Source organism: Peromyscus maniculatus, chromosome 4 (assembly GCF_049852395.1).
Source record: "Peromyscus maniculatus bairdii isolate BWxNUB_F1_BW_parent chromosome 4, HU_Pman_BW_mat_3.1, whole genome shotgun sequence".
In the NCBI taxonomy this organism is placed as follows: domain Eukaryota; kingdom Metazoa; phylum Chordata; class Mammalia; order Rodentia; family Cricetidae; genus Peromyscus; species Peromyscus maniculatus.
The window spans coordinates 157,960,640-157,987,774 of record NC_134855.1 but is presented as its reverse complement, the minus strand read 5'-3'; the positions used below and the strand labels follow the sequence as shown (position 1 = coordinate 157,987,774).

General features: G+C 49.1%; 2 protein-coding genes across 11 annotated transcripts in view; one reads left to right on the top strand and one right to left on the bottom strand.

Annotated features, from left to right (window-relative positions):
* Tcfl5 (transcription factor like 5) overlaps window positions 1-12,299 on the top strand; it is a 26,542-nt gene extending 14,243 nt beyond the window's left edge. For 2 of the 10 annotated variants that reach the window (XM_076571358.1, XM_042276931.2), the window contains exons 6-7: window positions 3,905-3,932; window positions 4,017-4,481. In XM_076571358.1, the coding sequence (XP_076427473.1) occupies window positions 3,905-3,932; window positions 4,017-4,138 (150 nt within the window). In that variant the 3' untranslated portion in view covers window positions 4,139-4,481. Of the gene's footprint in view, window positions 1-10; window positions 329-1,696; window positions 2,535-3,795; window positions 3,868-3,899; window positions 3,933-4,016; window positions 4,482-6,661; window positions 7,428-11,552 lie in introns of those variants that run through there. The other 8 variants (XM_076571361.1, XM_076571360.1, XM_076571362.1 and 5 more) reach the window with 7 other exon arrangements.
* Window positions 7,561-27,135, bottom strand: part of Col9a3 (collagen type IX alpha 3 chain) — a 23,454-nt gene continuing 3,879 nt past the window's right edge. Inside the window, exons 6-32 of the mRNA XM_006976060.4 lie at window positions 26,120-26,155; window positions 25,841-25,864; window positions 25,586-25,639; window positions 25,157-25,210; window positions 24,809-24,850; window positions 23,786-23,842; window positions 23,298-23,351; window positions 22,532-22,585; window positions 22,199-22,252; window positions 21,919-21,972; window positions 21,383-21,436; window positions 20,604-20,657; window positions 19,801-19,854; window positions 19,643-19,696; window positions 19,143-19,187; window positions 18,989-19,042; window positions 18,542-18,595; window positions 17,928-17,981; window positions 17,735-17,806; window positions 16,097-16,132; window positions 15,354-15,398; window positions 14,141-14,173; window positions 13,818-13,964; window positions 13,601-13,655; window positions 12,818-13,000; window positions 10,269-10,346; window positions 7,561-8,148 (exon numbers count right to left, since the gene is read on the bottom strand). Coding sequence (XP_006976122.2) covers window positions 7,958-8,148; window positions 10,269-10,346; window positions 12,818-13,000; window positions 13,601-13,655; window positions 13,818-13,964; window positions 14,141-14,173; window positions 15,354-15,398; window positions 16,097-16,132; window positions 17,735-17,806; window positions 17,928-17,981; window positions 18,542-18,595; window positions 18,989-19,042; window positions 19,143-19,187; window positions 19,643-19,696; window positions 19,801-19,854; window positions 20,604-20,657; window positions 21,383-21,436; window positions 21,919-21,972; window positions 22,199-22,252; window positions 22,532-22,585; window positions 23,298-23,351; window positions 23,786-23,842; window positions 24,809-24,850; window positions 25,157-25,210; window positions 25,586-25,639; window positions 25,841-25,864; window positions 26,120-26,155 — 1,746 coding nt within the window. The 3' untranslated portion in view covers window positions 7,561-7,957. The remainder of the gene's footprint in view (window positions 8,149-10,268; window positions 10,347-12,817; window positions 13,001-13,600; window positions 13,656-13,817; window positions 13,965-14,140; window positions 14,174-15,353; window positions 15,399-16,096; window positions 16,133-17,734; window positions 17,807-17,927; window positions 17,982-18,541; window positions 18,596-18,988; window positions 19,043-19,142; window positions 19,188-19,642; window positions 19,697-19,800; window positions 19,855-20,603; window positions 20,658-21,382; window positions 21,437-21,918; window positions 21,973-22,198; window positions 22,253-22,531; window positions 22,586-23,297; window positions 23,352-23,785; window positions 23,843-24,808; window positions 24,851-25,156; window positions 25,211-25,585; window positions 25,640-25,840; window positions 25,865-26,119; window positions 26,156-27,135) is intronic.

The following is a 27,135-nucleotide window of genomic DNA, read 5'->3' as shown; positions in this document are numbered from 1 at the left end:
TGTTCTGCAGAGCCCAGCAGGAGTGTGCTGGAGAATGGGTTCAGATGGTACAGCAGACCTGGAGCCTTGACAAGGGCCCAGTGAGAGGCCTGCCAGGGACCCAGCCACACTGAACTGGACCTTGCAATCTTTGTCTTTGTCCCTTTCTATCCTCTGTGCCTGAGTGGTGTTTACATCTGTATAATGCAGCCTTGTGAGCTATTTTTAAGTCCACCTGGAGCATTCTGCTGCTTACTCTGATTGGGTCTCTGTGGTTATTGGTAACACTGTTTGCTAGAATAGACTGCTGGTCTGTCTTAAAATAAAGCTTTACTATTTGTTAAAAAGATTTAGTCTTTGGCTTTGTGTACCTATTTGTGGTAAATTGTTGATTTAATCCAGTCCAAAAAAGTATTTATAATTTTTGAAATAAAATCTTAAGAATATACTCAAAAGATCAGGCTTTTAAAACTAAGGATTTTCTTATCCTTTTGAGATTACAATATAACTGTATCATTTTCCCCTTACCTTTCCTTCCAGACCCCTCTATATATCCCTCCTTGCTCTCTTTCAAATTCATGGCCTCTTTTTTTTTTAATTGTTACATGCATATAAGTATATATGTGTGTATGATGCATAAATTTCTAAGTATATAACTAGCTTAATCTGTATAATGTTATTTGTATATATGTTTTTGGGGCTGGCCATTTGGTATTGGATAACCAATTGATATCCTCTTCCCTGAGAAGACTATTATATTTCTAGGCTGTTTTTGAATTTTGTCTCACTGAACTTGTAGATGATTTCTGGATCAGATTATTGGGCCATCATTGGTATGAACATATTCAGGCTTGATTGTTTCCATAGTAACTTTCCCCTTCTTATTTGCATGTATATTCTTGTTCTTTAGGATTCAATAATGAGAGTTTTAAGTGTTTTTTTTTCCCCCAAGTTTTGTTAGTACCCATTTTGCTCAGCTCTTTCCTAATGTATCAGGCACCTACTCCAGATTCTAGGGACCTGATGGAGATGATAGCCCCTGCTGGTTCAGAAGGGGACAGGAAACAATAGTGAGTGGCAGTCAGATTCTGCCATAGAGTAGAAGCCCCTCTAGGGCCAATAGGACTGCAGAGGAGCTTTGGATTTGAGTCAGGATGTACAGAGGCTGGGGAAAGGGAGTTGCAGTTGCAAAGATTTTCAAGTGGAAGTGCTGAATGTCATGGCTGAGGAGAGCAGTGTCTACAGCCTCACTTCTGGGGTTGAAGAGGGCACAGGATTGTCAATCCAGAGTGCAGTGATTCTGGGGTCTTCCTAAGAACCAGAACCCCTGAACAGATTTTGGCAGAGAGATACATGGTCAGAGTACATTTTATATTCATTACTTGATATTGGTGAGCTGGTAGGAGGCTGCAGCTATAGCTCTGGAAACAGACTCAGCCAAAAGGCAGTGGAGAGAATGGCCCCCAAATCAGCATTGCTGTGGTATACTGAGTGTGGGACACCATGGAAAGGTTTAGGGATGGCTTGCAGCCCATCTTTGACTGGACATGCTGTACTTTTGGGTCTGGCCAGCTCTTAATGGAGATGCAGAGGTATTGACAGATGAAAGTATGATATAGGTAGATGACCACTGCATGACAATGTTCTAACAAGCTGATGTGCTATTACTTCATCCATGCACACATTTAATTTAAAACATTTTTAATTTTATGTGTAGGAGTGTTTTGCCTGCATGTATGTCTGTAAACCACGTGTGAGCATGGTGCCATGGAGGCCAGAAGAGGGCGTTGGATCCCCTGGAACTGGAGTTAATATGGTTGGGACCGGCCATGTTGGTGCTAAGAATTGAACCTGGGTCCTCTGGAAGAGCAGCTCAGTGCTCTTAACCACTGAGCCACCCCCCACCTACCCACACACACACAATTATAGGTTTGGATCTTCATTTAGAAAGGTTTCTACACAGGCCTATAAAAGACTGATCTCTACTCATATCAGCCTCACAAAGCTGGTGGCAATGTCTAATACCCAGTCTTACATTTCTGTAAGGATTCTTTTAGGTTGTTCAAGACAGGGTTTCTCTGTGTAACCCTGGCTGTTCTGGAACTCACTCTGTAGACTAGGCTGGCCTCAAACTCACAGAGATCTGCCTGCCTCTGCTTCCTGAGTGCTGGGATCAAAGGTGTGTGCATTGGTCTTTTTGCCTGAATGAATATCTGTGAGAGGGTGCCAGATCCCTTGGACCTGAAGCTACAGTTGTACACTGCCATGTGGGTGCTGAGCATTGAACCCCGGTCCTCTGAAAGAGCAGCCAGTGTTCTTAACTTCTGAGCCATCTCTCCAGCCCCTCTGTAAGGATTCTTCCAGTGACCTCTGTTGAAGTTTTTAGTTGTTTGGTTTTTTTATTTTTGTTTTTGTTTTTTGGTTTTTGAGGACAAGGTTTCTCTGTGTTATCCCTGGCTGTCCTGGAACTTGCTTTGTAGACCAGGCTGGCCTCAAACTCACAGATCTGCCTGCCTCTGCCTCCCAAATGCTGGGATTAAAGGTTTGCACCATCACTGCCTGGCTTAGAGTTTTTGTTTTGCTCATCCTGTTTCTCCCTCACTATTCAACCATGACTTATGAACTGTATTTGATTCTGCCCTTCAGTCTAAGCGACTAAAGTTCCATCATCCCTGTTTATAGTGGCATTGAGGTTTGAAGAGATCTGGCCAGTGGTCTGAAATGTCCCCTTCTTGATTTGGGTTACTGGTGATTTTTTAATTATAAAGTAATTTCAGACATAAATATCACAAGAACCCATCTAGGCTTGCACAGTGTACCAGGTTGCTTGTGTGTCTGAATGATCTGATAGAATTATGGATGCCATCTTATACCTTAGTTCTCCATTGTTTGCCTTTTGTACATTGTCTTACATAAGCAGAACAGTAGCATGTGGAGCATTGGTGGGCACTGTTACCTAGCACTGTTAATGTTTACATTTTGTTCCTTGTCCCAATAATGTCCATCTCCACAGCTGTTTCCCTGGTTGGGATCTAGTCCAGGGCCACTGGTAGCCATGGCTCATCTGCTTTGCCTTCCTCTTGTCACCAAGGGAGGGGTCCTCTTTGCTATGAAGTCATACCTTCACTTGGTTATTCCCAGACCCTGTCCTGACACACAGGTCCTGACCCCAAGCATTTTCCTCTAATTAATGAAAACCGACGCTATTTTTCCTAGTGTCTTAGGGAACTCTTTAGGTCCGTAGTCCCCTGCTAGCACTGCCTTGTTCTTTGCCCTTCCTGACTGATAGCTCAAAACCACCCTATGTGCCCTCTAAACCTCACCCTTCTCTGAGGTCTCCTCTTACAAGCCTTTTATCACTGCCCCCACAGTGTTCAGCCAGAGAGGGGTCCAGAGGGGTCCTGAAGACACCCCTTGGCTTTCTGCACTGGCCTCTAGGACATCACCTTCCTGGGGGTCCACACCTCTGAGTCTGTCTTTTCCTTAGCTTTTTAATTATGGACCATTCCTAGCTTAATCTGGGAACCTGGACCTGAGCAGCCAAGGCAGGTAAAATGTCTGCCCTTTGCTGTGCAGTGTCCACTGTTTGGGTAGACAGTGGTGTGCCTTCCTGAGTATAGAGCCCCTCCATCATCCTTTCTAGTCTAGACTCAACCTTTTGCTCTCAGGGTAGGGAAGATGCCCCTTGCAGAGACTGCACCCAGTCTTTTTGAGTACCATCTTCCTTGCAGAGGTTCTGAGGCCCTCATGGCAAGACTCTTGAGGGTCTATGCCTACCATTGACAGCTGGCAGCCCCTGGCCTGTTTGCCTTCCAGTACTGCTGTGTCCCATGCTCTGATATGCATAAACCAGAAGTTGTTTTGTGTATATGATGGAGAATGTGGTCCATTTAACTTCATCCTTTATGATCTCATCCAAGTACAGCCCCTGCTGCAAAACAGACCCACACCAGGTAAGTGTCATTTATGCAGCCTGTGGGGTGGCCCTGCCTGGGTGCACTGGGGAGCTGAACTCTCTCTACCACTGACTTCACCAGATGCTGAGGTCCAATGTGGAGTTGATACAGCAGGTAATAAACACAGCTTCCCAGAGAAGAAGAAAAGACTGCCACTAGCATTGGATGGGCTCTGCAGTGTGGATGAAGAACCCAGAAGCTAGAGCTTTTGCTGAGGCTGATATAGTGCCATTTGCCACAGCACAGCCTGTGTTCAAGGGCTCAGGGTTGGGACATGTAGCTTGATGACTACAAGTTTCTAAATGTCCTCATAAGAGCATGGTTGGCACAGATGGAGCAGTAGGAAGCCAAGAGATAGAGTCATACTTCTCAGATACTCTCGAATTCTCAGGAAACTACTGTTACAAGATTTTTTTCCCCCCTCTAGAACATGCCACCAGAAGTACCTGTCCGCCACCCAGCAAGTACATATAACTTATATGTCACTAAGTGGCCAAAATTATGCAGTGCTCTGTTCTAAAAAATAAAGTGTCTTGCACAAAATAACCCTGTACTCCTTGTCCTGCTCTGTGCCTGCCTTGCCCATGGACTATTCTGGGTCCCTCCTTGCTGAGGGCTGTGCTCCAGCTTCTTTGATTTATTCTGTATGCATTAATATTTTTTGTCAAAAGTTTGCTTTTTATTAATTAAATACCCATCCTTCCTCTGTCCTTCTGTCCTTCCCAAATTAAAAATTTATGTTCTTTAGTCTCTTCCTAACGAGTGCATTTAAAGCAAACATTTCTTTTTTTCTTTGTATTAGTGTTAGGAAACAAGACCTCATAGCTCATGTAACTCAGGCTGGCCTCAGACTCTGTGTAGCTGAGGTTGACCTTGAACTTCTGGTCTTCCTGCCTTTTCTTCTCAAGTGCCAGAATTACAGGCAGTTTATGCTGGGGATTGGACCCAGGGCATGAATACCCTCTCAACTCCACCTTCCTCTCAGGTCTACTCCCAGAAGCAGTTAGTTACTGTTCCCATACTGTTCAGCCAGAGATGGGCCCAGGTGGGCCCTCAAGACATCCCTTGGCTTTCTGCACTGGTTTCTAGGACATCACCCTCTTGGGGCCAAGGATGTGACTCAGTGGTAGAGTACTTGCAAGGCCCTGGGTTTGATCTCCAGTGCTGGAAAACAAAACAAGACAATGAGATACCACTTCAATATTGGTCAGGAGAACAAAACAAAATCTGAAAATAACCAGAGTTAGGAAAGATCTGGAGGAATTCTAACCCTTGTGTGTGCCTTGATGGTGAAATGTGAAGTAGTGCGGCTACTGTGGAGAACAGTATGGTAGTTCTCAGAACAGAACTGCCAAAAGACCCAGCAATTCCACACACAGTGTAAATCCAGGAGATGGAAAACAGGAATCAAACTGACATTTGTCTCTGAGCATTCACAGCAGCAGTGCTTATCAACAGAGAGTGGACAAGCAGAATGTTTTGTGGACACCCATGGCAATGTTCAGCCATGAGAAGGATTGACGGTCTGGCACCTGCTGTACGGACACTCCTTGACAAACTGGGTGAGATAAGCTAGTCACCAATGTGAGGTCCCTGGAATAGATCTGACTCAGAGATGGAAACTTACTGGTGTGTGTCAGGGCAGGCAATGGGATGCCATGGTTAATGAGGACAGTTTCTGTTTGGAATGATAAGAGACATTTTGGAAGAAGCTCTGGTGACGGACACTGTACTGTGTTCTTATGCCCTGGAATTGTAAACTTGGAAGTGGTGAAAACACCAAATTTTACTATACATATTTACCAAAGCAGGAACATACAAACCTAGATTTATGAGTCTACAACACTATACATAAAAAAAGAAAAAAATTCTAAACTTGAACAAAAACAATGGAACAGTGAAGGCCCACATCCATGAACCCAACCTCCTCTCACTTTAGTGAATTCAAGCACTTCCTATTTTCATTTGTAGACAGCTATTCCGATGTCTGCCTCTGCACTCATTTGTGTATTTGAATTGAAATCCAAATACTGATCTCTTTCCTCTCAGGGTCACTTATCTTGTAGGAATTCCCACATTCTGCATTTCACAAATTCATAGAAATGGTTAACTACTTGTTTCCTGCATCTTCTAGACTAGCCTTCTTGAGTGTCTCCCCCACCCTCCCAATACTTGGGCCATCAGACTTGGTGTAGCTATCTGGTAACATTGAGGCAAACCCTGTGTTTAGGGGGCCAGCCGTGTGGAGACTTTAGACCTAAGGCCTTTTAAAAGGCAGGGGAAGCCGGGTGAATAAGCAGAGACTAGCAGCCTGCAGGGAGTTGCTCTTGGTCTCACTGTGTGCAGGGACTGTACCTAGTCCTTGGCTGACCAAGGATCCTCACCAGTGTGTATGAAGGGACAGCCACCGACCTGGATACTTAACAAATTATGAAAATGGTACATTTTATGTTTTTTAACCATAAAAAATGGCCATTTTGGCATATACTCAGACTGAGAATTTATTGGAAAATCTTTTTAAAAAATAGTGTAACCGCTGTTGAGGGAAATTTTTGTTTTTTCCTGTTTTCTCACATACCTGCTCACCAAGGTGTGACATTTGTAATACCTTAGCTCATACTTTGAGATACTTTACATGGCTCCTAATTTCAGCCTCTTGTGCTTTTGAAACTAGCAGCGTTCACATCTTTGAACTCAGTGCATTAATGATCACTTCTTGACTTTAGGAATTTGAGAGCGTGTTTTGCGGTAAGACTGGCAGAAGGCTAAAGCTGACCAGACCCGAATCCCTGGTGACCTGCCCTGCACAGGGCAGTCTGCAGAGCAGCCCCGCCATGGAGATCAAGTGACTGGACTGACCCAGGACCTGGGAGAGAACTGCCGTTCTTTCGGCATCATACACATGCCTGCCATCCCAGAGCTCAGCTCTGAGTCCTCAAGAGGGATGCAGCTCCAGTTGGTGGGACTCCAGTAAGGACTTTGAGAGCACATTTTGTGAAAGTATTTATCTAAACAAAATACTTACCCACTAATGTCCAGATGACCTTTTGAGGATGAAGACATCTTGATAATTAGTAATTTTTCAATTACCTCTCCGACACCATCATGTGTTCTTAACATGATAACTTAAAAAAATTAACATCCTTGGTAATTTCTTGAGTCTCAAGACTAAAGAAAACATTGCCGTTTACTTATTTTGTTTACTTTTTAAATACGCCCCTTTAGCAATTGGAAGAAGATAAATTGTTCTTAACTAGAAGAGGTTTGGAAACTTTATTTCATTTGTTCTATCACCCCCTATATTCCAGTCTCATGGTACTCTGTATTGGAAAATGCAGTGCCATTTTAAAACTTTTTGCTAAGAATTTTCCAGAGACTTCCTTTAAAGCTCCTTTTGCCCATAAACATTTTCTCAGTAGATTGCTTCAATGCCCACATTTCCATATTGTGAGTCATTGCTTTATGTGTAATAAATTGTATGTTTGGAACAGAGATTTCCAGTGAGTAGCTTTATTTATTGTACAGACGGTGCAGTGTAGTTCCTTCAATAAATACTGGGAGCCAGAGATAGTAAGTTTGTAATAGAAAGCAGGTGAAGTAGACATTAAGTTCCTCACCTTCATCACACTGTAGCCAGTGCTAATCTGAAGGGTTAGCAGATTGCTTTATTGGTAGTCTATTATAGGCTTTATATAAATGTTATGTAAACAAGTCTCTGAGTGTTTTTATCTCATGAAATTGTACACACACAAAAAAAAGATACACCATCCCTTCCAGATGCTTGGTTTAAAGTCTCCATCTCTAGGGCCTGTGCCTGAGGTATGCTGTCACAGATGAATTGACTGCCATTAATCCTGCAGATGGGACAGTGGCAGTGGTGCCAGTAGATGCTCTTGGGGGCCCAGGCAGCAGGCCAGGAAGGACTAGCTGACTGTAACCAGCTGTACTGTCCATTTCTAGTAACCACACGAATGGTACCTGCTGCCTGCTGGAGTTCGTTACCCGTCATTTCCTAACGTTGTTTATGAGTTCCGAGGACCTGACTTTTCCCCACCCCCTCCTAACACAGCTCCTTGGCAGGCTGAAGTGTCACAAATCCCTGGGGTTCCCTGAGCACCAACAGCTCCAGGAAGGCCAGGATCACCAGGAAGGCCAGGCTCACCATGAGCACCATCTTGACCATCTTTGCTGATACCAGGTACACCTTGAGGCCCTAGAAACCAGAAGAGTGCAGTTAGAGACCATGAGAATTCCAAAGCAGCAGCCATTCACAGTCTACTTGGAAGATTCTCTAATTGGCTTACTTCTGAACCCTTCAAAAGGTCAGAGATGGGGCACTTGGGCACAGAGTCCAGAAGAGCAGAGGCAAAGACAAGTGGCTGGGCAGAAGGTAAGCAGGTACAGCTGCGGCCAGGCTAGCCAGATAGTCTTGTGTCCTGAAGACACAGTGCATTCTGGTCCCAGAAGGGCTTGTGGGGTGCATGTCAAGCATATTTGGAGGAGCTGGAGAGATGGTCAGCAGTTAAAAATCACTGGCTCTTCTTCCTGAGGTCCTGAATTCAAATCCCAACACTCACATGATAGCTCACAGCTGTCTATAACTGTAGTCTCATGGAATTTGATGCCCTTTCCTTGTATGAAGCTGTACATGCAGACAAAAACAGTTCTGTACATAAAATACATAAATAAACCTTAAAAATAAAAAAGAGCATATTTGAGGTTGGCAGGCAGCCTGGGAGGAAGTTGGGGAGCTTTAGCTAGGGGTGGTAGGCCATAGCCATTTACCAACATGATATGACCCAAATGTGAGGGCACAGTTGGGAGTGGCAGCTTAAGGCAACATAGGTGGCATTGTAGCCTGGGGTGGCCGACAGGATAGTCAGGACGGCAAACAGTTGTGGCAGGGGTGCTACAAAGAGAAGGGAGGGTGTACCTCAGGGAGAGGGTAATGAGCCTTATGAGGTGGGGGCACCTTACAAAGGAGAGGGGTTGTGCCTCACAGAGGAGGCAGCCAGAGTCACCCAAGCACATATGGCTAGAGGAACCCAGAGAGGAGCATTCCCTGGGATACATAGTTGCAGATGAAATTCCTCAGGAGGCCTGTAGATGGTGTGAATTCATCCTCCCACTTCAGCCTCTAGGGTGCTGAGATCACAAGTATGCCACCACACCCCCCAGCATTCAGTTTTTTTTTTTTATGTTAAGACACTGAAGCATGGCAGGCAGAATGACTCAGCCGGTAGAAGTATTTGCCTATGAAGCCAGTAACTTGAATTGAATGTCCAAAACTCATTTAAAAGTAGAGGAGAACTGACTCCACAAAATTGTTGTTTGACATCTGTTGTAGAATATTGCTTTAAGGTGTGCTACTTTTGTTTATGTTGCATTTGTTTAACTCTGTGAGGTTGTGTTACTGTGCCTGTCTAAAACACCTGATGGTCTAATAAAGAGCTGAATGGCCAATAGCAAGGCAGGAGAAAGGATAGGCGGGGCTGGCAGGCAGAAACAATTAACAGAAGGAGAAATCTGGGAGAGGAGAGATCTAGGAGCGAGAGAAGGAAGAGGACATCAGGGGCCAGCCACCCAGCTACACACCCAGCAATGGAGCAAGAGAGAATGGAATACAAAAATAGAGAAAGGCAAAAGCCCAGAGGCAAAAGACAGAGGGGTTAAAGTTAAGAAAAGCTGGAAAGAAACAAGCCAAGCTAAGGCTGGAAATTCGTAATTAATAATAAGCCTCCACGTGTGATTTATTTGGGAGCTGGGTGGTGGGCCCCCCAAAAGAGTAAAAGAAAAATCCAACAATAGAATCCACATGTGTGTTGTAGTACATATGCATGTATGTGCACACATGTGTGCACCGGCACATGCATACACACACAAAGTAAAAAGAAAAAAATCATTCAATGTAAATATAGTCAATTAAGAGAGATAATTAGCTGGGCAGTGGTGGCGCACGCCTTTAATCCCAGCACTTGGGAAGCAGAGGCAGATGGATCTCTGTGAGTTTGAGGCCAGCCTGGTCTACAGAGTGAGATCCAGGACAGCTAGGGATGTTACACAGAGAAATCCTGTCTCAAAAAAACAAAAACAAAATGAAAAGAATAGAGGGAGATAATTTTCTGGAATAGACATTATATTTAGTAAAATAGAAATTAACCAAACCTACTTAGCTAAAATTAGATACAGAAAAATTATTGATCACTTATTATTACTGATTATCCATTATTTCTATATACCAAAGAGATTATAAAAGCAGTTCTTTAATGCTTTACTAAGTGAAAAACATTTCCAGCCCTCCCCGAGAAGAGCTGTGTGAGGACAGTGGCCTACCTTGGGGCCCCTGGTCCCCAGCAGGTCCATCCACTCCTGCACCCGTTGTACCCTTGTCTCCTCTGTCACCCTGGCTTCCTGCAGTGAGGAAAGACATAGACATGTCAGAATGGCTGCCCATCCACAATGATGGCCTTATCTATCTTGTTTCCACAGAGCTAGCTGCTTTTAAGTATTCCCTGAAGCGAGGCTGTTCACCAAGGTGCAGCTTAGCAGAAGTCTGACCGGAGTAGCACACCTACATCCCCAACACAGCAGCTGACACCATCCTTACCTCCAAAATCACTGATGGAATTTTACTTTTGTTTGAAAAATGTATGCCTCTGAAACAATTGTGTTATTTGATGTTCATGTTTTCAATATGAGTTTTGACCCACAGCTTATCAAAGGATACTTTGTTTTAATTTTTTTTTTTTTAATTGAGACAAGGTTTTAGTCTGTGATCCAGGCCTGGAGCACACTATGCAGCCCATGCTGGCTTCCAACTCAAAGTGATCCTCCTGCCTCATTTTTTCAACTGCTGGGATCACATCTGGCATTAGCATGTTTTTAAATATCCCCTAAGTGTTCTTCAAAGCTTTCATCTCTGTTTTGGTCTGGTCATGGTCACACAGGGCAGGAGCAACAGTGCCATAATAGATCACTTACCCAGCATGCACAAGACCCTATATTAAATTCCCAGCACCTCAAGAACAACAAAAGTAAACAGCAAGCAGCTTCCAGTGGCAGAGATACAGCAGCATTGGTCTTCTGGCTTGAGTTCTAGAGCATCAGACACATGTGTGGGCGTGATCACGGTGCAAGTCTAAGGCTATTGCTGCTTGCTGGACTATTTTACACTCCTGCTGTTGGGAGTGGTGCTGTGGTCTGCAGTTGCCAGTGGTCTGCAGAGGCTGCCCCACTACTGGGGGTTTGATGCCTTCAGACACCCACTGGTTCCATGTGGTGAACCTCAACAGAGGATTCAGCATTGTGCTTTCAGGGAGGGGAGAACAGATACAGCAATGACCATGGCCTGAGCTTGATGTCTGAGAAGGCCTAATCAGATATGTACATTCTCTACAGTGGGCTCATGGCATCCTGATGCACACTCAAACTTAAAAGTGCCTAGTACCTCACACAAAGTGGACAATGTGGCATATCCACTTTCAAACAGAAATCAGGTTTGTGTTGCCATCCCAGCAGGCTTCCTGAGACCTTGGGTGTCTCTGTCATGGCCTTTAGTGTCCAACTGTTTTTCTCATCATCTATACAGGCACATAATGCTCTAAATTTTATTTTCAGTCTAGAAGGAATTCAGATACCCGTTTGGAGAAAATCCTATGTTTTTAAAGATGGCAGTCACAGATGGCACAGACTGCCTGAGAAGACCACACTCTGGAGAAATGACCAAGAAAACAGTCATTTGAAAGTTGATTTGGGACAGACACCGCACTGAGAAGAGATGAATTCTCCACGTTTGCCCTCCAGTGTTGAAATTCCTCAATCTCCAAGGATTTTAAAAACAGGTAAAAAAAAAAAATGATATGCAAATTATACCGAGTCTATCAACCTACCAAAGTTTTATGTGTAACCTTGGAGAAGACGAAGGACTCAGAGAATAACTTCCCATACAGATTATTTTCTTAAGCTACTTTTGGGGAGCAGGGAGCTCTTGGCCAATCAATCAGATTGGTGGAATCAGGGGCTTAAAATTTGTCACCAGGGTCACATGAGGCTTGAGAGGTCTGCATTTTAAAATACAAATTGCAAAGTTTTTTGGGAAAGGCTAGTATCCATCAGTTCATTGTGTCATCAGAACCCCCAGTTTGTCTCTGATACCCCAGCTTTCTTCAAGCAAGCTGTCCACAGTATGTGCTGGTAGCTATGACACCAACAGACAAGTCATGAGGTCTGGCCTGTCTCTTCCTTTCAAAGGCTCCTTGATTTATATCATCTTAAATACGGTTTGAATGAGTTGTTTTTAACTTTTGCAACTGACATTGTCATGTACTACCAGTCCTCATTAAAGTCTGAGCTCTTGAGTGAAAATGGGTTCCTATTATTTATTGCTCACATCTCCAACAAATTTTGTCCTGGTGGTATTTGGGGAAAATATCACATTCGGATTACTGTGCTTCCTACAGAATGGTAAGAAATTACCTGTGTGCCCTCAGAAGCACAAAGACCCAGCCCTCTCAGAGTCTCCCTGAATGAGTCCTGCTGTGTATATGGTACAGCCAGGTCGTTGATTGCATCTTGATAGCATTTCTAGGTGAGCTATGTAGACAGTAGCACTGGGGGGCACTAGGCCATCCTAAATGTGTGTTGCTCTCAGGTCTTATGACCATGAGGCCAATCAAGAGCAGAAATGGCAATCTCTCATTCAGGTGATGTGGACCTGAATATCCCTTGCGTGCTCTCCTCCCTGGACCTCAGGAGGAAGACATCTCAGCAAGGGAGGGCAGGACCATGCTGTTCAGCACTGTCAGAAGTGAGAGTTTCCTCATGTGGCTGAGACAGTGCCATCACAATGGCATGACCATGTCTTGCTCGGGTCAACTACTTACCTCTAGGTCCAGGATCTCCCAGCTCCCCAGTGGGACCTCTGTATCCAGGGGGACCCCGAGCACCAGGGTGGCCAATGGATCCTGGGGGACCTGGGGGGCCTGGGGGGCCAGCTGGACCAGGCCTGCCGATGGAGCCTGGTGCTAAGGGCTTCCTCAGGTGTGCAGCCAACTGTGCGATTTGCTCTTTTGGAAAACAGGGTGCCAAGAATGTACTTCAGAGAGGATTATCAAAATATTTTCATGCAAAGTATAACATAGCCAGCTATCTTTCAGAAGGGAATTTTCAATTACTGACCAAAAATGGTTATTAACTGCTCTAGGGTATGCTGGGGGAAATGAGAGTCCCCCTTCTCTCAGAACACCTCACATGCTAGATGAGAAGTTCAAAGTCATACACGGAAGGAAGCATCCCTCCCAGCCAAAGGGCACAGTGGTTTGTTTCTTCCTTCTAATTGTTTTTTTGTTTTTTGAGACAGAGTTTCTCTGTGTGCCCCTGGCTGTGCTGGAGCTCTTTTAGACTAGGCTGGCCTCGAACTCAGAGAGATCCGACAGCCTCTGCCTCCCAAGTGCTGGGATTAAAGGTGTGCGCCACCACCGCCCAACTTCTTCCTTGTAACTGTTGCACTCAATAGTTAGTTGGGGCTTCTCTGAGTACCCTGCATTGTGGTAAGCCCTGGGAAGAGGGGTAGCCCTCCTTGAAGTCAGAGTACAGGCAGGGTGGGCAGGACAGTGGCCAAGGGGAAGAAGCTGTGTGAGGGGTGGAGGGGTGTACCGGAGACTCACCGCTGATCATCCCCCCACACAGCTCCCTGATGCGCTGTTCACTGGCTTCCTTGCCCTGAAATTCACCCAGGTTCATCAGCAGGTGGGTCAGTGCACCAGTAGCCCTGACATACCCAGCAGCTCACTCCCAAAAGAACTGATAGTTCACAAAAAAACATGATCCAAACCCAGTACAAGTCCAACACCCACAACACAAGAGAAAGGAAAAGCCACGAACCGGAACTCCAGGCTTCCCTGTGATGCCTGGGACACCCTGCACACCTTGGAGGCCCAGTGGACCTGGGGGACCAGGTACACCCTGGACTCCACTGGTGCCATTGGGGCCCTGGATACCTTTGGGGCCCAGTTCCCCTCGGCTTCCAGACTGCAGAAAAACAAGAGGAAGGGGGTCAGAGTGAGCCCTCCTTGGGAAGGCTTGAACCTCAGGAGTGAGTAGCCACCAGATCTTAGATCTAGGCAGTACCTTACAGGGCAGCTGCCCACCCAGAGGTGGATGGGAGCCTGTGGGCTCCTTGGATTTGTTGTCTGCCAGATACTCACCTCTCCTTTTTGTCCAATGGGGCCACTGGGACCCTGTGAAGAGGAAGTAAGCATATGCTTTAACTATGGTGTGTGTGGAGTGGCTGTAAAAACTGACCTAGCACATGATCAGTGGAGGACAGCACTCAAGCTAACACTCAAGCCGCCCTCCCCCACATGCACACACTGGCAAGGCTCTTCCCTTTCACCTGCTGATGCTATTTTAACACCTCTTTCCCCTGAAATTTGATTTTAGTGGCTGCATGGTATCTGCTCTTACACCTGTCTGGCTTACTTCCTCCCAGTCTCTTCACTACAGTATTATAAATGCTGAGGTGAATTTCTCCTCCCTGGAATTCTGGGCCTTTCCCTAGCTGGGGCCTTAGAAATGATTGGCCCCAAGTGTGTAAGTGGACTGATTGGGCCCATCTATTGGCTCTGCTCACAACTGTGAGCTGACTGTCCACAGCTAAAGCAGGAAAGGACAGAGGGTGAGGTCCCCACCTGGCTCACCATTATGGTAGCTGGCACCACGCAGAGGTTGCTAGCTGGCAGGCAGGGACTGTCCCACATAGCCACTGCGTACCACTCCATCAGTTTAAGAGTGATCAGGTGGGGCTGATTCTAAGGCTCTGTCAAGAATTTGCCAAAATAAAGTACAATCAACTAGGATTATTTGCAAAAGGCCTAAGAAGTTCACAGTGGCCAGTGGTTGCTACCTGAAGGCAGGATCCCTATAGCTGGGCTTTCTCTGTGTCACTTGGACAAAAAGGAAAGACATCACTATAGAATTGAAATCCCTGGCCACCTTGAAACCAGAAAGGCCTTTCCATTTGAATTCTAAGGCAGTTCTATTCCTGGTGCCTCCAGGAAAGCTGTGAGTGACCTGGTGAAAGCTTCTACTTTATAATAGGCCCAAGTTCCAGCTCTGAAAGTGGGGCTTTCTCCACTCAGACCTTAACAGTGGCTGATTCAGGCAAGGGTGACTTTCCTAGGCAGAATGTAACAAGGCTCTCGGAGAGCCCTAACCTCAGCAGGGAATCACCCTGCCTGTGTCTTCTGGACCCCACTCTCCCCCACCACATACACTCATACAGGACAGCAAGGCCTGGGTACTTGGTAGGTGCTATTCATACCTTACCTGCCATCTTCAGATACCTCGTCAACAGGACAGTTCCCACCCAAACTGACCAGGTGGCTCTCAGTTGGCAGTAAGGGGTTCAGACATACTCACCAGCTCTCCTTTGTCCCCTGGAAGACCATCAGAACCTGCAATGCCCTGAGGACGACACACTAAAGTTACCATTGGCTCCTGCCCACCTGAAGCCACTAGTCTATTATTACTGATCCTAATACTGAGACCCAAGTCCAGGCCAAGATCCTGTACTTGAAGGAGCTCCCAAAGCAACACAAGAAACCAAAAGCCACAGCCCAAGAGGATCACAAAGCTGAAGTCACTTATTTGCACAGTGAGGCTTTCCTGCTGGGTAGCACACCTCCATGTGTTATTCTAGGTATTATACAGAGAAGCTCTGGAACACCCGGAAAAGAGGAAGCAGTTGCTTCGAGGATAGACCGGAGCAGCTATCACAGCCCACCTGTTTCAGGGAGGAAAGGGCTTCAGAGAGAAGCCACACAGCTCTAACCTGCTTTTGCAACACAAGCCTTAGAGCCCAGGCTTTGCTTCTCTTCACTCCTTTGACAAAGCCAGTTTCCCTAATCAGAGGTAGCTTTTGTTTTTGTTTTTTTTTTTTTTCACCCAAGGGCCATATAGTGATCATTTAGATAACTACTGTACCCAGTAAAGCAGCTGACTCTGTCCCTTCTGATGCCCAGGGCTGTGCTAAGCAGGGATGGAAGAAAACAGAAGCAATATGGGGAGAGAAAGAATTGGAGGAGCCTCCCAAGAGTTTTGAAAGTAAATCCACAGCCAGATGGCTTAGAGCTGACCTGACCATGCCTGGGGCTTCTGCTCACCTGGTCTCCTTTAGGGCCTATGGCACCACCTGGACCCTGGGCAGAGAGAAGAATCTGGATCAGAGGAATCCTGGGGATCCCCACAGGGTGTCACTGCCCTGCACAGCAGAGGCAGGAATCCCACACAGAGTAGGCATAAAAATTTCTCCTATGGCAGGGGGCTCAGAACCAGACCCCAGCTCCAGCTGCCAAACCTAAGTCTATAGGTAAGAGCAACACACAGCCCTCCATGGCCCACAGGTCCTGCTGCCTGTCACTCCCAGTGGGCAATGGATTCTTTAAATCAGCTATTAATGTCTGTGACTTATGTGGGTCTCTCTCTCTCTCTCTCTCTCTCTCTCTCTCTCTCTCTCTCTCTCTCTCTCTCATTCTTTAAATCAGCTATTAATGTCTGTGACTTATGTAGGTATCTCTCTCTCTCTCTCTCTCTCTCTCTCTCTCTCTCTCTCTCTCTCTCACACACACACACACACACACACACACACACACACACACACACACACAGAGCTATTTGCTTAAATGGTGAAGTATATGTTTAGAGGGCAAAAAGTATGAGGCTTCCTCAAGATCTAAAGGTGAAGCCTGGAGCAATGGCTCAGCCGTTAAGAGCACTGGCTGCTCTTATAGAGAACCTGGGCTTAGTTCCCAGAACCACATCAGGTAGCACACATCTGTAACTCCAGTTCCAGGGAATCAGACACCACCTCTGATATCCTTGGGCTCCTGCATGCACACAATACACATACATACATGTGAGCAAACATACCCATACACATCAAATAAGAATAAATCTTTTTTAAAAAGAGAATTCAAATGTGAAAGTAAAGGCAAGAGTTATCCAAGGAAGAGAACGCCAGAAAAATGCGCCCCAGCCCGAGACTGGAGCAGGCACTCACACTGCCGCCACCACCTTTCCCTCCATTAGCTTTGGGTCCTTGGAGTTGTTGGCAAGCTCCCTAACCCTTGGAATTTCCTGCCTGGAGGTTAATAAAGCACCTCTTGTCCCTGCTGTGTGGTGGTGGTTTCTGTGGCTCCCTGTGTCTGTAGAGGTGCCCTGGAGCCTCCAATGCCTGAATGCACACATCTTTAGAGTGCTTGTCCCTGCCCAGTGAGGACCAAGGAAGCAATCACATAGCCCCTAAAGTGTATTGGCCCAGGCCCTAGACCAGACCTCTAACCTCCTCCCAGGAGACCCCAAGTCTTACCTACTAACCAGTGAGGACCTCAGTAAGCCACAACTCCCCTAAGGCCCTGGCCCTGTAGAACACTGTTGTCACTGGCTGCCGTAGGACCAGCAGCAAAGAGTCTTGGAAAGTTACATGTTTGAAACATTGGGGCCATTCAGGTCTTAGCTCACACCCAACAGATAGCCCAGGGCCTAGAGCCTCAAGTCACTGCCTCTACCCTTGCCCCAGTTACTGGTTCTTCTAGACTTGCATGTGGAGCTTGCAATAGAGCAGTGCATATTCTAGATCCCCTCTTGCCCAAGAACACCAAAAGAATGAGCAATAAAGGACCAAGGGCACCTATTCCCAGAGTTGATACTACTGTCCCTGCCACTCATGTGGAAAGGAGTGGACTGCTGCAGATTTGGATCTATGTAGACTGGTTAGAGCAGGGAGACACAGAGACACTTACCCGGTCACCCACATCACCCCGTAGGCCTTGGGGGCCTGGAAGGCCAGGGTCTCCTACGTTGCCTTTATGGCCCTGTGGATTGGATAACATCCCAGCTAGTCAACATCTGTAAGAACCCAGCCAGGATCCTTCCTCTGCCCAGTCAACCAGGGCTTACTGCCCTGGCTCAAACCCTTACTCCACCTTTACCCACCTGGAAGCCACGGACGCCAGGGGCCCCAGGAGGGCCTTGTGGGCCAAGGGCTCCCTAAAAGACAAAGGTATAAGCTGATATTGTGAGGTCCATGGAGGCCCTAGCAGTGTTTGTGACCCAGGAAACCCAGTTATGCCTTCCTAGGATGCTGGGTGGACAGTAAATGATCTTGAGCCATGTCACTAAGGTACTAGGTTTGGAGGCACAAGCACAGATACCTTCTGGGGCAATTAAGTGTGGGGAGCAGATCTCAGGGTGTGCCTATAGTCCCTATACAGATTGTCAGCCTGGCTCAGTGTCAAGTACCAACACCCCGGGCCTTCCACAGGGCCCTAGAGAAGGTTGAGTCCACAGGTTATAGTACAAGGCTTGGGAATTTCCACCTAAACTTGCCAGGGTCTCAGCTACACAGTGGCATGAAGAATCTAAGGCTAAGGTAGCCCAGCATGGCACCATTATTCCAGAGAGTGAGGGATAAAGAAGGTGAGATTCCCCTATCTCATACCATTCCAAGGTTTCATGGACTTGGCCATTTGTATACCCAAAGTGCTACCCCTTCTTGCCCATAAACTAAGCCTCTGTGCCCATTATCAGTGAGCTGTCCTCCCACTCACCACTGAGCCCCTGTGACCAGCCTCACCACGCTCCCCTGGAACACCAACATCTCCCTGGAAGGGAAGAAAAGGTAAGGGCAGGATCCCTTTGACGAATGTGAGAAGGGACAGGGTCCCTGTGTACACATGGAGGGAGGAGTAGAGTCCCTGTGTATACATAGGAAAGGGGCAGAGCCCATGTGTACACACCATGGGAGGGGCAGGTCCCCGCATGAACAGACAAGGCAGAATCTCCATATACATACAGAGGAAGGGCAGGGTCCCTATGTCCACATGGGGAAGGAGCAAGGTACTCCTGTGTACATGTAGAGAGGGCAGGGTTCCCCTGTACGCACACTGGAGGGGTAGAGCCCTTGGCAAGCCAGGCTCCATTACCAGAAAGGGAAAGGGGTGAGGGAGGGGCATCGTCCTCCTATGTACACATAGGGAAGGGTTATGGATACTCACAGGGATACCTGGCTCTCCAGAGGGGCCAGCCTCACCCAACTCCCCAGCTCTACCCTGGAGAAGTGAGGAGACAAGAGAATGCTGTGTTCCCTCCATCCATCGCCAGAGTTCTGCCTGCTGTGCCTCCCCTCTCTGGGGGAAAGCAGCCACTTACCAGTTCTCCTTTCTCGCCTTTGGACCCGGCTCGTCCAGGGAGCCCCTGCCAGGACAGGGATCAGGGTCAGGGTTGAAGTCAAGATAACAGTCTAGGTCAAGGCTGGAATTTGGATTAGGGATGGCACTAGGAATAGGTTCAGAGCTGGAAGCCAGGATCAGAGCCAAGACTGCAGAACCCATGGAGGGCATGCATGCAAAGAATGTTCACAGTGCGGCTGCACAGCATGCGCAAAGGCCGTGTGCATAAGCCAGACAAAGTGCCCCAAAGGGTAAAGCTGACCCACGCGGGACTCTCACAGCCTCCCCGGCCTGAAGCAGGGCCCCCGTCAGTACTCCCAGGCAGGGCCCACAAGGGCAACCCCACGATACCCAGGATGAACACAGTCTCGTTTGCACTTGTCCCCGACACCAGGGCTGTGCCAGACCCCAACAGAGTCATTCCTAGGACATCTAGGAGCTAATCCCAGAGCAACTAAGCTACCTAGCTTGGGCACTCACCGGCAGCCCATTGGGGCCCTTCTCTCCTGGGGCACCGTTGCGACCAGCCTCTCCCTGCAAGGACAGTGATTAGGGTATGAAGAAAAATGATGCTGAGGCCTACGGCAGCTGAACTCCTCTCCCACCTCCTCCCAGCAAGCATCCTGCCAGGCACCAACCTTCTCGCCATCAAGCCCCGGTCTGCCATCCTGGCCATCCTTGCCTGGCATGCCCTAAGGACAAACGACAGTGTTAGGCCCTTCAGACGGAGAGCCACTTTGTCCCTCAGAGAAACCCCTTCCTTACTCTCTAAACTAAACATGTCTCTGGAGTCCCTGAGAGTGGCTGTGTTTTCCTGGCGAGCTGGCTATCTGTTACCCTCAGAGACCTTGCAAGGGAGCGTGTAGACAGGGTGCCCGGGCCCTCAGCACCCCCATCTGTGTTCACTGGCTCTGTTCTACCACCCTTCCTTCTCGGGTGTCAGATAAGCTTGACCCTTGACTACCAATTTCTGTAGGGTTATGGTAACTGCAGAACTACAGACTCCAGCAAAAGGGAGGTGTGGGCTGCTGTGGGGAGGTGTGGGCTGCTGTGGGGAGGTGTGGACTGCTGGGAGCTGCTAGGTGCTGCTGTGGGTTTCTGGGAGCTGTTGGGGCTGCTGGAAATATTGGGGTCTTCTGGGAGGCTATGGATTTCTGGGGCTGCTATAGCAGTTGGCAGGTGCCATGGCTATTGGGAGCTGCTAGGTGCTGCTGTGGGTTTCTGGGAGCTTCTGGGCTGCTAAGAGTGCTGGGTCCTGGGGCTTCTGGGAATTGCTGAACCACCATGGTTCAAATGACAAGGAGGTACTGGCAGGTAAACTACATATAGTACAGCACTTTTGAGTGGGGTCCCTGACCTGTCCATCATAGGTTACACACACTTGTGTGACCTATGTGAAGCAGGACCCTGTCTTGATGCCACGAATACCTGAGATACTCACTGGCTCTCCACCTGGTCCGGCCACTCCAGGGATTCCTTTGGGACCAGGTCTCCCCTAAAGGAAACATGGGACAGACACAGCTAAAGTTGGGACCCTGAGGAATATCCCATCCTGCCTCACTATGTCCCCACGGGCTCAGCTACACATGCCCAGCTTTGGGGACATCAACTGGAGACAAGTGTCCATGGTTAACCCCAATCACTGAAGACAGACTCCATTACCAGGGCTTCTTGAGACATGAGGCACCCTTAGGATTTGTGGACACTGTAGCACTGCTCAGCCACGGGTCTTGGGTGGGAAGAAGAGGTTCGAAGGCTGACAGAGGCAAATATTTGTTGATAGCCGCTTCTTTTCAGGAGAAGCCTGGGTGTCTACGTAGCGCCTGCCCACATGCCTCGCTACTGAGTCCCTGTCTGTAGCTGGGTGGTCTGAGGTTAGTGAAATGGGAGGAAGAAGCTACCTGTCTAGCTCCTAGGGCTGGAGCCAGGATCTGAGTTCAGTGGCCCATGCCCCAGCCTCTGCCAAGAGCTTCTCACTGCTGGCTGCTCTGGAGTCTCCCATATGGGCTGTGGGTGTTTGTTGGGGGCAGGGAAAGGGCTGGGACCCTCAGGTCCAGGCCCCATCTCTAGCATTATACCCCTTCCAGAATAGGGTTTAGCATGAAGAGCCCCCATGCCCCCAGCAGGGCCCTCTAAGTGTCCTCCACCCCAGCTCTAGTCAGGAATTAGATCAGGCTCTTTCACAGACAGGTCCAGAGAACTAAGCTCCCTCTCACTTACCAGCTCACCCTTAGGGCCTCGGAACCCTTCTGGACCCCTTTCACCTCTGTCACCCTAAAAAAATAATGAAGGGGCAGGGACAGTGTTAACAGCACAGAGAAGGCAGGAAAGCTGTGGGTCCCAGCTGAGGCCCCTTCCAGGTTTTGCCTGGTTTAGCCCTCTAGACCTAGTCAGAGGCAGCCTGCTGCTGCAGAAGGTCACATGGGCCAGTGACACACCCCCACGCCCAGCTCACACGCAGACAACAAAGGAGGCAGATCTCCCATGAAGGTCAGATGCCCCATGCTCCAGCTGTGCAGTCAAGCCACATGCCCTATGCTACTTCTCATGTGCCCTGGACCTCACAGACACACCACCTCTTGGTATGCTCTGAGTGCCCCACAAATCTACGGACAGCTCATCCTGGGACAGGGCCAGGGGAAAGCCAGTGGCACAGAGGGTAGCATTTGTGTGAATCAGCAGCAGGATGGTGGGGCTGAGGGCCAAAGGGTCTGGGTTGGTGTGAGGTCCACCCTCCAGCCCAGACAGATACATACCACTTTCCCAGGTGCTCCTGGGATCCCAGGGGGGCCCCGAAACCCAATGGGACCCTGTAGAGGAGAGAAGACATTTGAGTCCTCCCACAGAAACACATACCTAGAAGAAGGCTCCAGCCCAGCCTCAAGCTGCCAGCCAGCAAGAGCCCTGAGATGCTGGCTGCTAAGGCTCTTTCATCTTGAACCCAAGTAGAGTCTGGATAGGGACAATCCCGGGCAGTCAACTACCAGGACTGACCTCAGTTGACCTACAGCCCTCCATGGAACCAGCAGCACTTACCCGGTCCCCAGGGGGCCCAACTGGCCCTGGAAGTCCTTGTAATCCTCGTGGGCCCTGAGAGAACAGAACCAGAGCTACAGGGGCCAGACGGCACATCTACCTGAACTCCCACCATAGGCCTTGCCTCTGAGTCCCCCAAGGCCTTGGCCATCTTCCCTAGAAGTACTTGACTTCCACTGAAGGCCCTGAAGGGAACAACACTAGCCTTGATGTCAGCCTGGATGGGACCCTCTCTCAAGAGCTGGTTAACTGTTCCTGAGGTCTAAACTAAATTCCATTGGTGACCATCAAAGGGGCTTCCACCTCCCCACCCTGATCCCTCCCTAGCCTCACCTGTAGCCCCACGGTGCCTGGGATGCCAGGAGGCCCAGGGGGGCCAGGATTACCCTACAACAGAGAAAGCAGTAGTCATTGTTCCACAAGCTCTTCTAGCATCTCATTTCCCACTGGTCCCCTCCATGAGCCTGAGCCATCAGGGACACCGCTCCTACTTCACAGCTGAGCCATGGAGGTGGAGTGAGGTGGGGGAACTTGCCTACAGCTGGACAAAGGCCATCTAAATCATGGTGACTTCACCACTCCCTGGGCAGGACCAGAGGTCTCTGTTCACGCAAAGCCTCCATGCCTCCTCAGGCACCTCCCTCCTGGTCAGGTGTGTGTGTGTGTGTGGGGTGCCCACTGTACACCCAGCAGTCTGTACCCAGCCACTCCTGCCGTCAGAAGGGTATCCCAGACCTCTTTCCAGCATGCAATAAGACAGGCAAGGGCCTTCTGGGACAGCGGCCACTGTGTCAGAGTGGCAGAGGCTTCTATGAACACGTTAGGCCCAGAGCCAAGTGTCCTCAGGGACTCTCAGCGTGCCAGGAGCTTCCACGTGAGGTCAGATAGGGAAGGAAGGAGTTTGTTTACATGAAAGGACTCTTCCAGGTCACTCAGTTCTGACTAGCCAGGCCCCACTGAAGAAGTACCAGCAGCAGGTACCTACCCAGAGGTTCCAGCGTCTTCCCTATGATTATCAGGACCACCAGCTACCAACTCCCTTCCTCAGCCTCATGGCTGCCATTTCTAGGTCAGTAAATCTGTGTGGACAGCATCTTACCTTCTCACCGTCTTTGCCAACTTCTCCTTGTTCCCCTTTGTAGCCAGTAGGCCCCTGAAAACAGACATGGAAGTCACAACCCTAGACCCATGGATGCCCCCCATCTGCCTAAGCAGAATCAAGGGCTATGAAGCCAGTCAGGCATGACATTCAGAATCTAAGGCCCAAACCAGAGAGGGAAATTGAGGCCCAAGAAGGTTTGTGACTATGCTTCCCATGGACCCCAAGAGGAGTAGGGTTAGGATTAGCTCATCTCTCTCTGCCTCCTCTGACCTCTTAGGCCAGGCCTAGCCTGGTCACACCAGCTTCCAGTGTGTCATTTGGGTAGAGAAGATGGGATGATTGATGGGCAATTATATTCCCCCCACAACAAGGCTGAGTCTAGGCTCAGACTTTCTAAAACCCCAAACTCCATAGCATGAGGGGATCCAGTGGCCTCTGTCAGTGAAGATGTGTGCTCAGCCTATCACCTGTAGCTGCCCACTTACCTTGAACCCTGGCATTCCTGGGGGTCCAGGAGGGCCTGGAGGGCAGATGGCAGGACACTGTTGAAAAACAGAAGGGTCAGACCTTTCCAAGACAACTGGGGCAGGATACCAAGAGAGACCAGCGGCAGGGGGTGGGGGAACTGAAAAGGACCATTTCACCAATGAAGGGGACAGTGGACAAGCCTAAACAGGGCCCCATTCAGTGCTGGGCATGAGGTGTGGTGAGTGACTGTAGAGAGCTGGACTGTAGCCAGTCACCCTCCCTCGCTCTCTACAGACAGACTCAGCCTCAAAGCAGCTATTTACATACTGGCTGCAGGCTCCACAAAGGGGCCTTCATGTGACCAAGCACCTGGTGGCTGTTCTGAGGGATGCTATGTGAACTCAACCAATAATACCGGTGCCAGATACCAAGAAACTGATGGAGATTTCTAGCTCATTTCATGCTGAACTGGCCAGGTCAAGCCCGGGTACATAGTGGTTCTGACTTCTGCTCACCGGCCCGTTCCAGAGGCTCAACACTGTCCTCATTTGGAAGAACCGTCCTTTCCCTTCCTGGGGATGTTGAGTAAGGTTGAGGAACAGTGGGCAGACGACTCCCAGTCATCCAGAGGGGATGAAACCAGACACAAACCCTCTCCTAGGAACTAGAAACCCACTGCAACAGACTAGGCCTGTTAGTCACCCAGCGCAGTGGCCTTAGTGAGAGGGGGCTCTGCAGGAAGCAGGGTGTCACCTGAAGAACTGTATTGATTGGGTGTCACTTCCCTGTCACTAGTAGCTTTGTGTGGGGCAATACAGGTGAGGATAGTGAGCAGAGAAGATGAGGCCAGGCTTGTGCCTGGAGCCATCTGCAGAGCTCAGTCCCCAAGGAACTCCCTCTGTGGCCTTCCTGCCGGGGAAGCGGGTCCCTCTATGGGTAGGAATGCTGTTTTGGAACCCCCAGAAGTGGCCTTGGGCAAGACTCTGCCTTCAAAGCAGGAACATCCCTCATAACCTCTCCATAATCACCACAAAGCATACCTGCAGATCAGTAGCACCTTCAGGGAGGACTCCTGGGTTTCCCTTGAACATACAAAGAAGCAGTTGGTACCCATCCATCCCCTAAACACTCTGTCCTTGATTCATCTAACAGGGGGCTTAAAACCCTTAACCCTATCTCCTCAGTAGCAAGTGCAAGGCACTGCTAACCCATCTGCAGAGTAGGTAACAATAGAAATCACCTGTCCTTGGGGCAGGACCTTGAATGCTATACCAGCCCCTGCCTCCCACCTGCTTCTGGGGAGTGGCACAGAGCCTGGGCAGGGAGTACGGTGGGGTCCAGCCTAGTTAGTCTAGGCTATCTGGCAGAGACCCCTCCTCAATACTTACAGGAGGTCCAGGAGGTCCTGGAGGGCCAGGCAGGCCTGGGAGTCCAGAGGGTCCCTACAGAGGATTCATGACTCAGCAGAGCCCTGCCCCACTGAGTGAGGGCACCAGCTTCACCCAAAGTAGAGGATACTACAGCTCCCTTTATCCTCCCTGGGTGAATCCTGTGTTGGCACCATCTGTCTGTCACCCTGAGTCATGGGTACCTCTCTGCCTGGGCTTCAGTCAGTGCCCACCAAGTACAGGGTAGGGTGGGGTGGGGGTGGGGTGGATGGGGAGGAGAAGGGGACAGAGAGGAGAGAGTGTACAGGGAGGAGGGAGGGGACAGGGAGAAGGTAAATAGGAGGAGGAGGAACAGGGAGCCTCTGGTTAAGTGTGGGTACCAAGGCTACATGTATCCATGCAGTGGCCACACAGAGAACAGTCACTCACCGGGGGGCCTCGCAGACCAATACCACCTGGGAGGCCACTCACTCCTGCCTCTCCCTGGAGAAGGTAAAGAAGAGGTAGATGGGCAGCCTGTGACCCTGAGTGAGGGTCAGGACTCCAAGTGTGAAGTAGTCAGGTGGTGCCCTAAGAAGACCACTATGCCATGATCTGGGATATCCCATACAAGGTGGGCTTCAGTGAGGGCTGCTCTGGAAACTTAGATTCTTGGGAGGGGCCAAGGGGGCAATAAATACTCACAGGAGGTCCAGGGAGGCCTTTGCCCTGCAGAGCCAAAAATAAGATCAGAGTATAGGTTGGCCCTGCCACCCCCAAGGCAATTTTGGGGTCCAGAGAGAGTGAGGTGCCTAATTTAGGAGAACCACACTCACTAACACAGAGGTCATAGCCTAGATAAAGCTCCAGGGCCTCCAGGCCAGAACCCAGGCCCCAGGCCAGACTGCAAGGGACCTCAAGGATGCCACCCCACAATGAATAGTGGTTTTCAAAACCCCATGAGGAAGAGCGGTTGGTACTTACCCCAAGTCCTGGTGGCCCTGGGGGTCCTAGACTTCCCTGAAAAAGAAAATAGAGGTCAGAGTACACAGTGAAGAAACTCTGGCCTTTGCAAACTCATTTTCCCCCTCTGGAGCCTAAGTCATAACTCAGTCGAGGAGGGGAGCAGGGATGGAAACCTGTATGGAAAACTGAGGCCATGAGAGGTTCTGCTCTCCTAGAAACCTGGGTGAGTATGGAAGAAAAGCATGGCCAAGAAAGCTGCTAGTGGGTGGGCTGAACCAACAGGCGGGCAAGACACTAGAGTAGGTGTGAGCCACAGTCAGGGACCCCAGACAGTCTTCCGGAAAGCTGTACCAACATTAGTTTGCAAAAGTTACTAAGACCTCAGGGAACCACCAGCTTGGCAGACAGGGTCTAAAATGACTGGTTTGTCAAGAAGGGGGTACAGTCTGGTCCTTACACTGTACTCAAAGTGTCCCCCAGATGGCCTGGGACCAGCCCACCCCAGGCTGAGCAGTGGCAGCCCAGGTGGCCACCAGCTACTTACTTCCATTCAGGTGCCCGCACATCTGAGTACCCCATGCTAGTTGTGGTCTTGTGTCCTACCCACCCCTCTTGCGTTTTGTGCTCATGGTCACCTCTCCTGAGGGGAAGAACTTGTGGACAGATCTGCCCTCAGAAGCAGTGGGAAAAAGAGCCAATTTGCTAGTAAATGGGGGGTTCAGTGAAGGTAGTCTGACCCAGGGTGTGTGTGGTGGCTACTCTTGTATTGATTCACCCAGGGCCCTGGGATCCAGAGACACTGAGAGGAGGGACACCTGGAGCTCATCCCCACCTGGCCCCCATCACCCCTCCAGCTCTTCCTGCCGTGGTCTTAATGCCAAGATGACTCTGACCAGGTGCTGTGGGATTGCTCGGGAGTGGGGCCTAGAGTCTGTCCACTCAGCATCCTCCCCTGAAGTGGAGTAACGGGATAGGGCCCAGCCAGTGCAGCCATGGACATCATCCACAGAACTTCCATCCCGATGGCCTTGTGG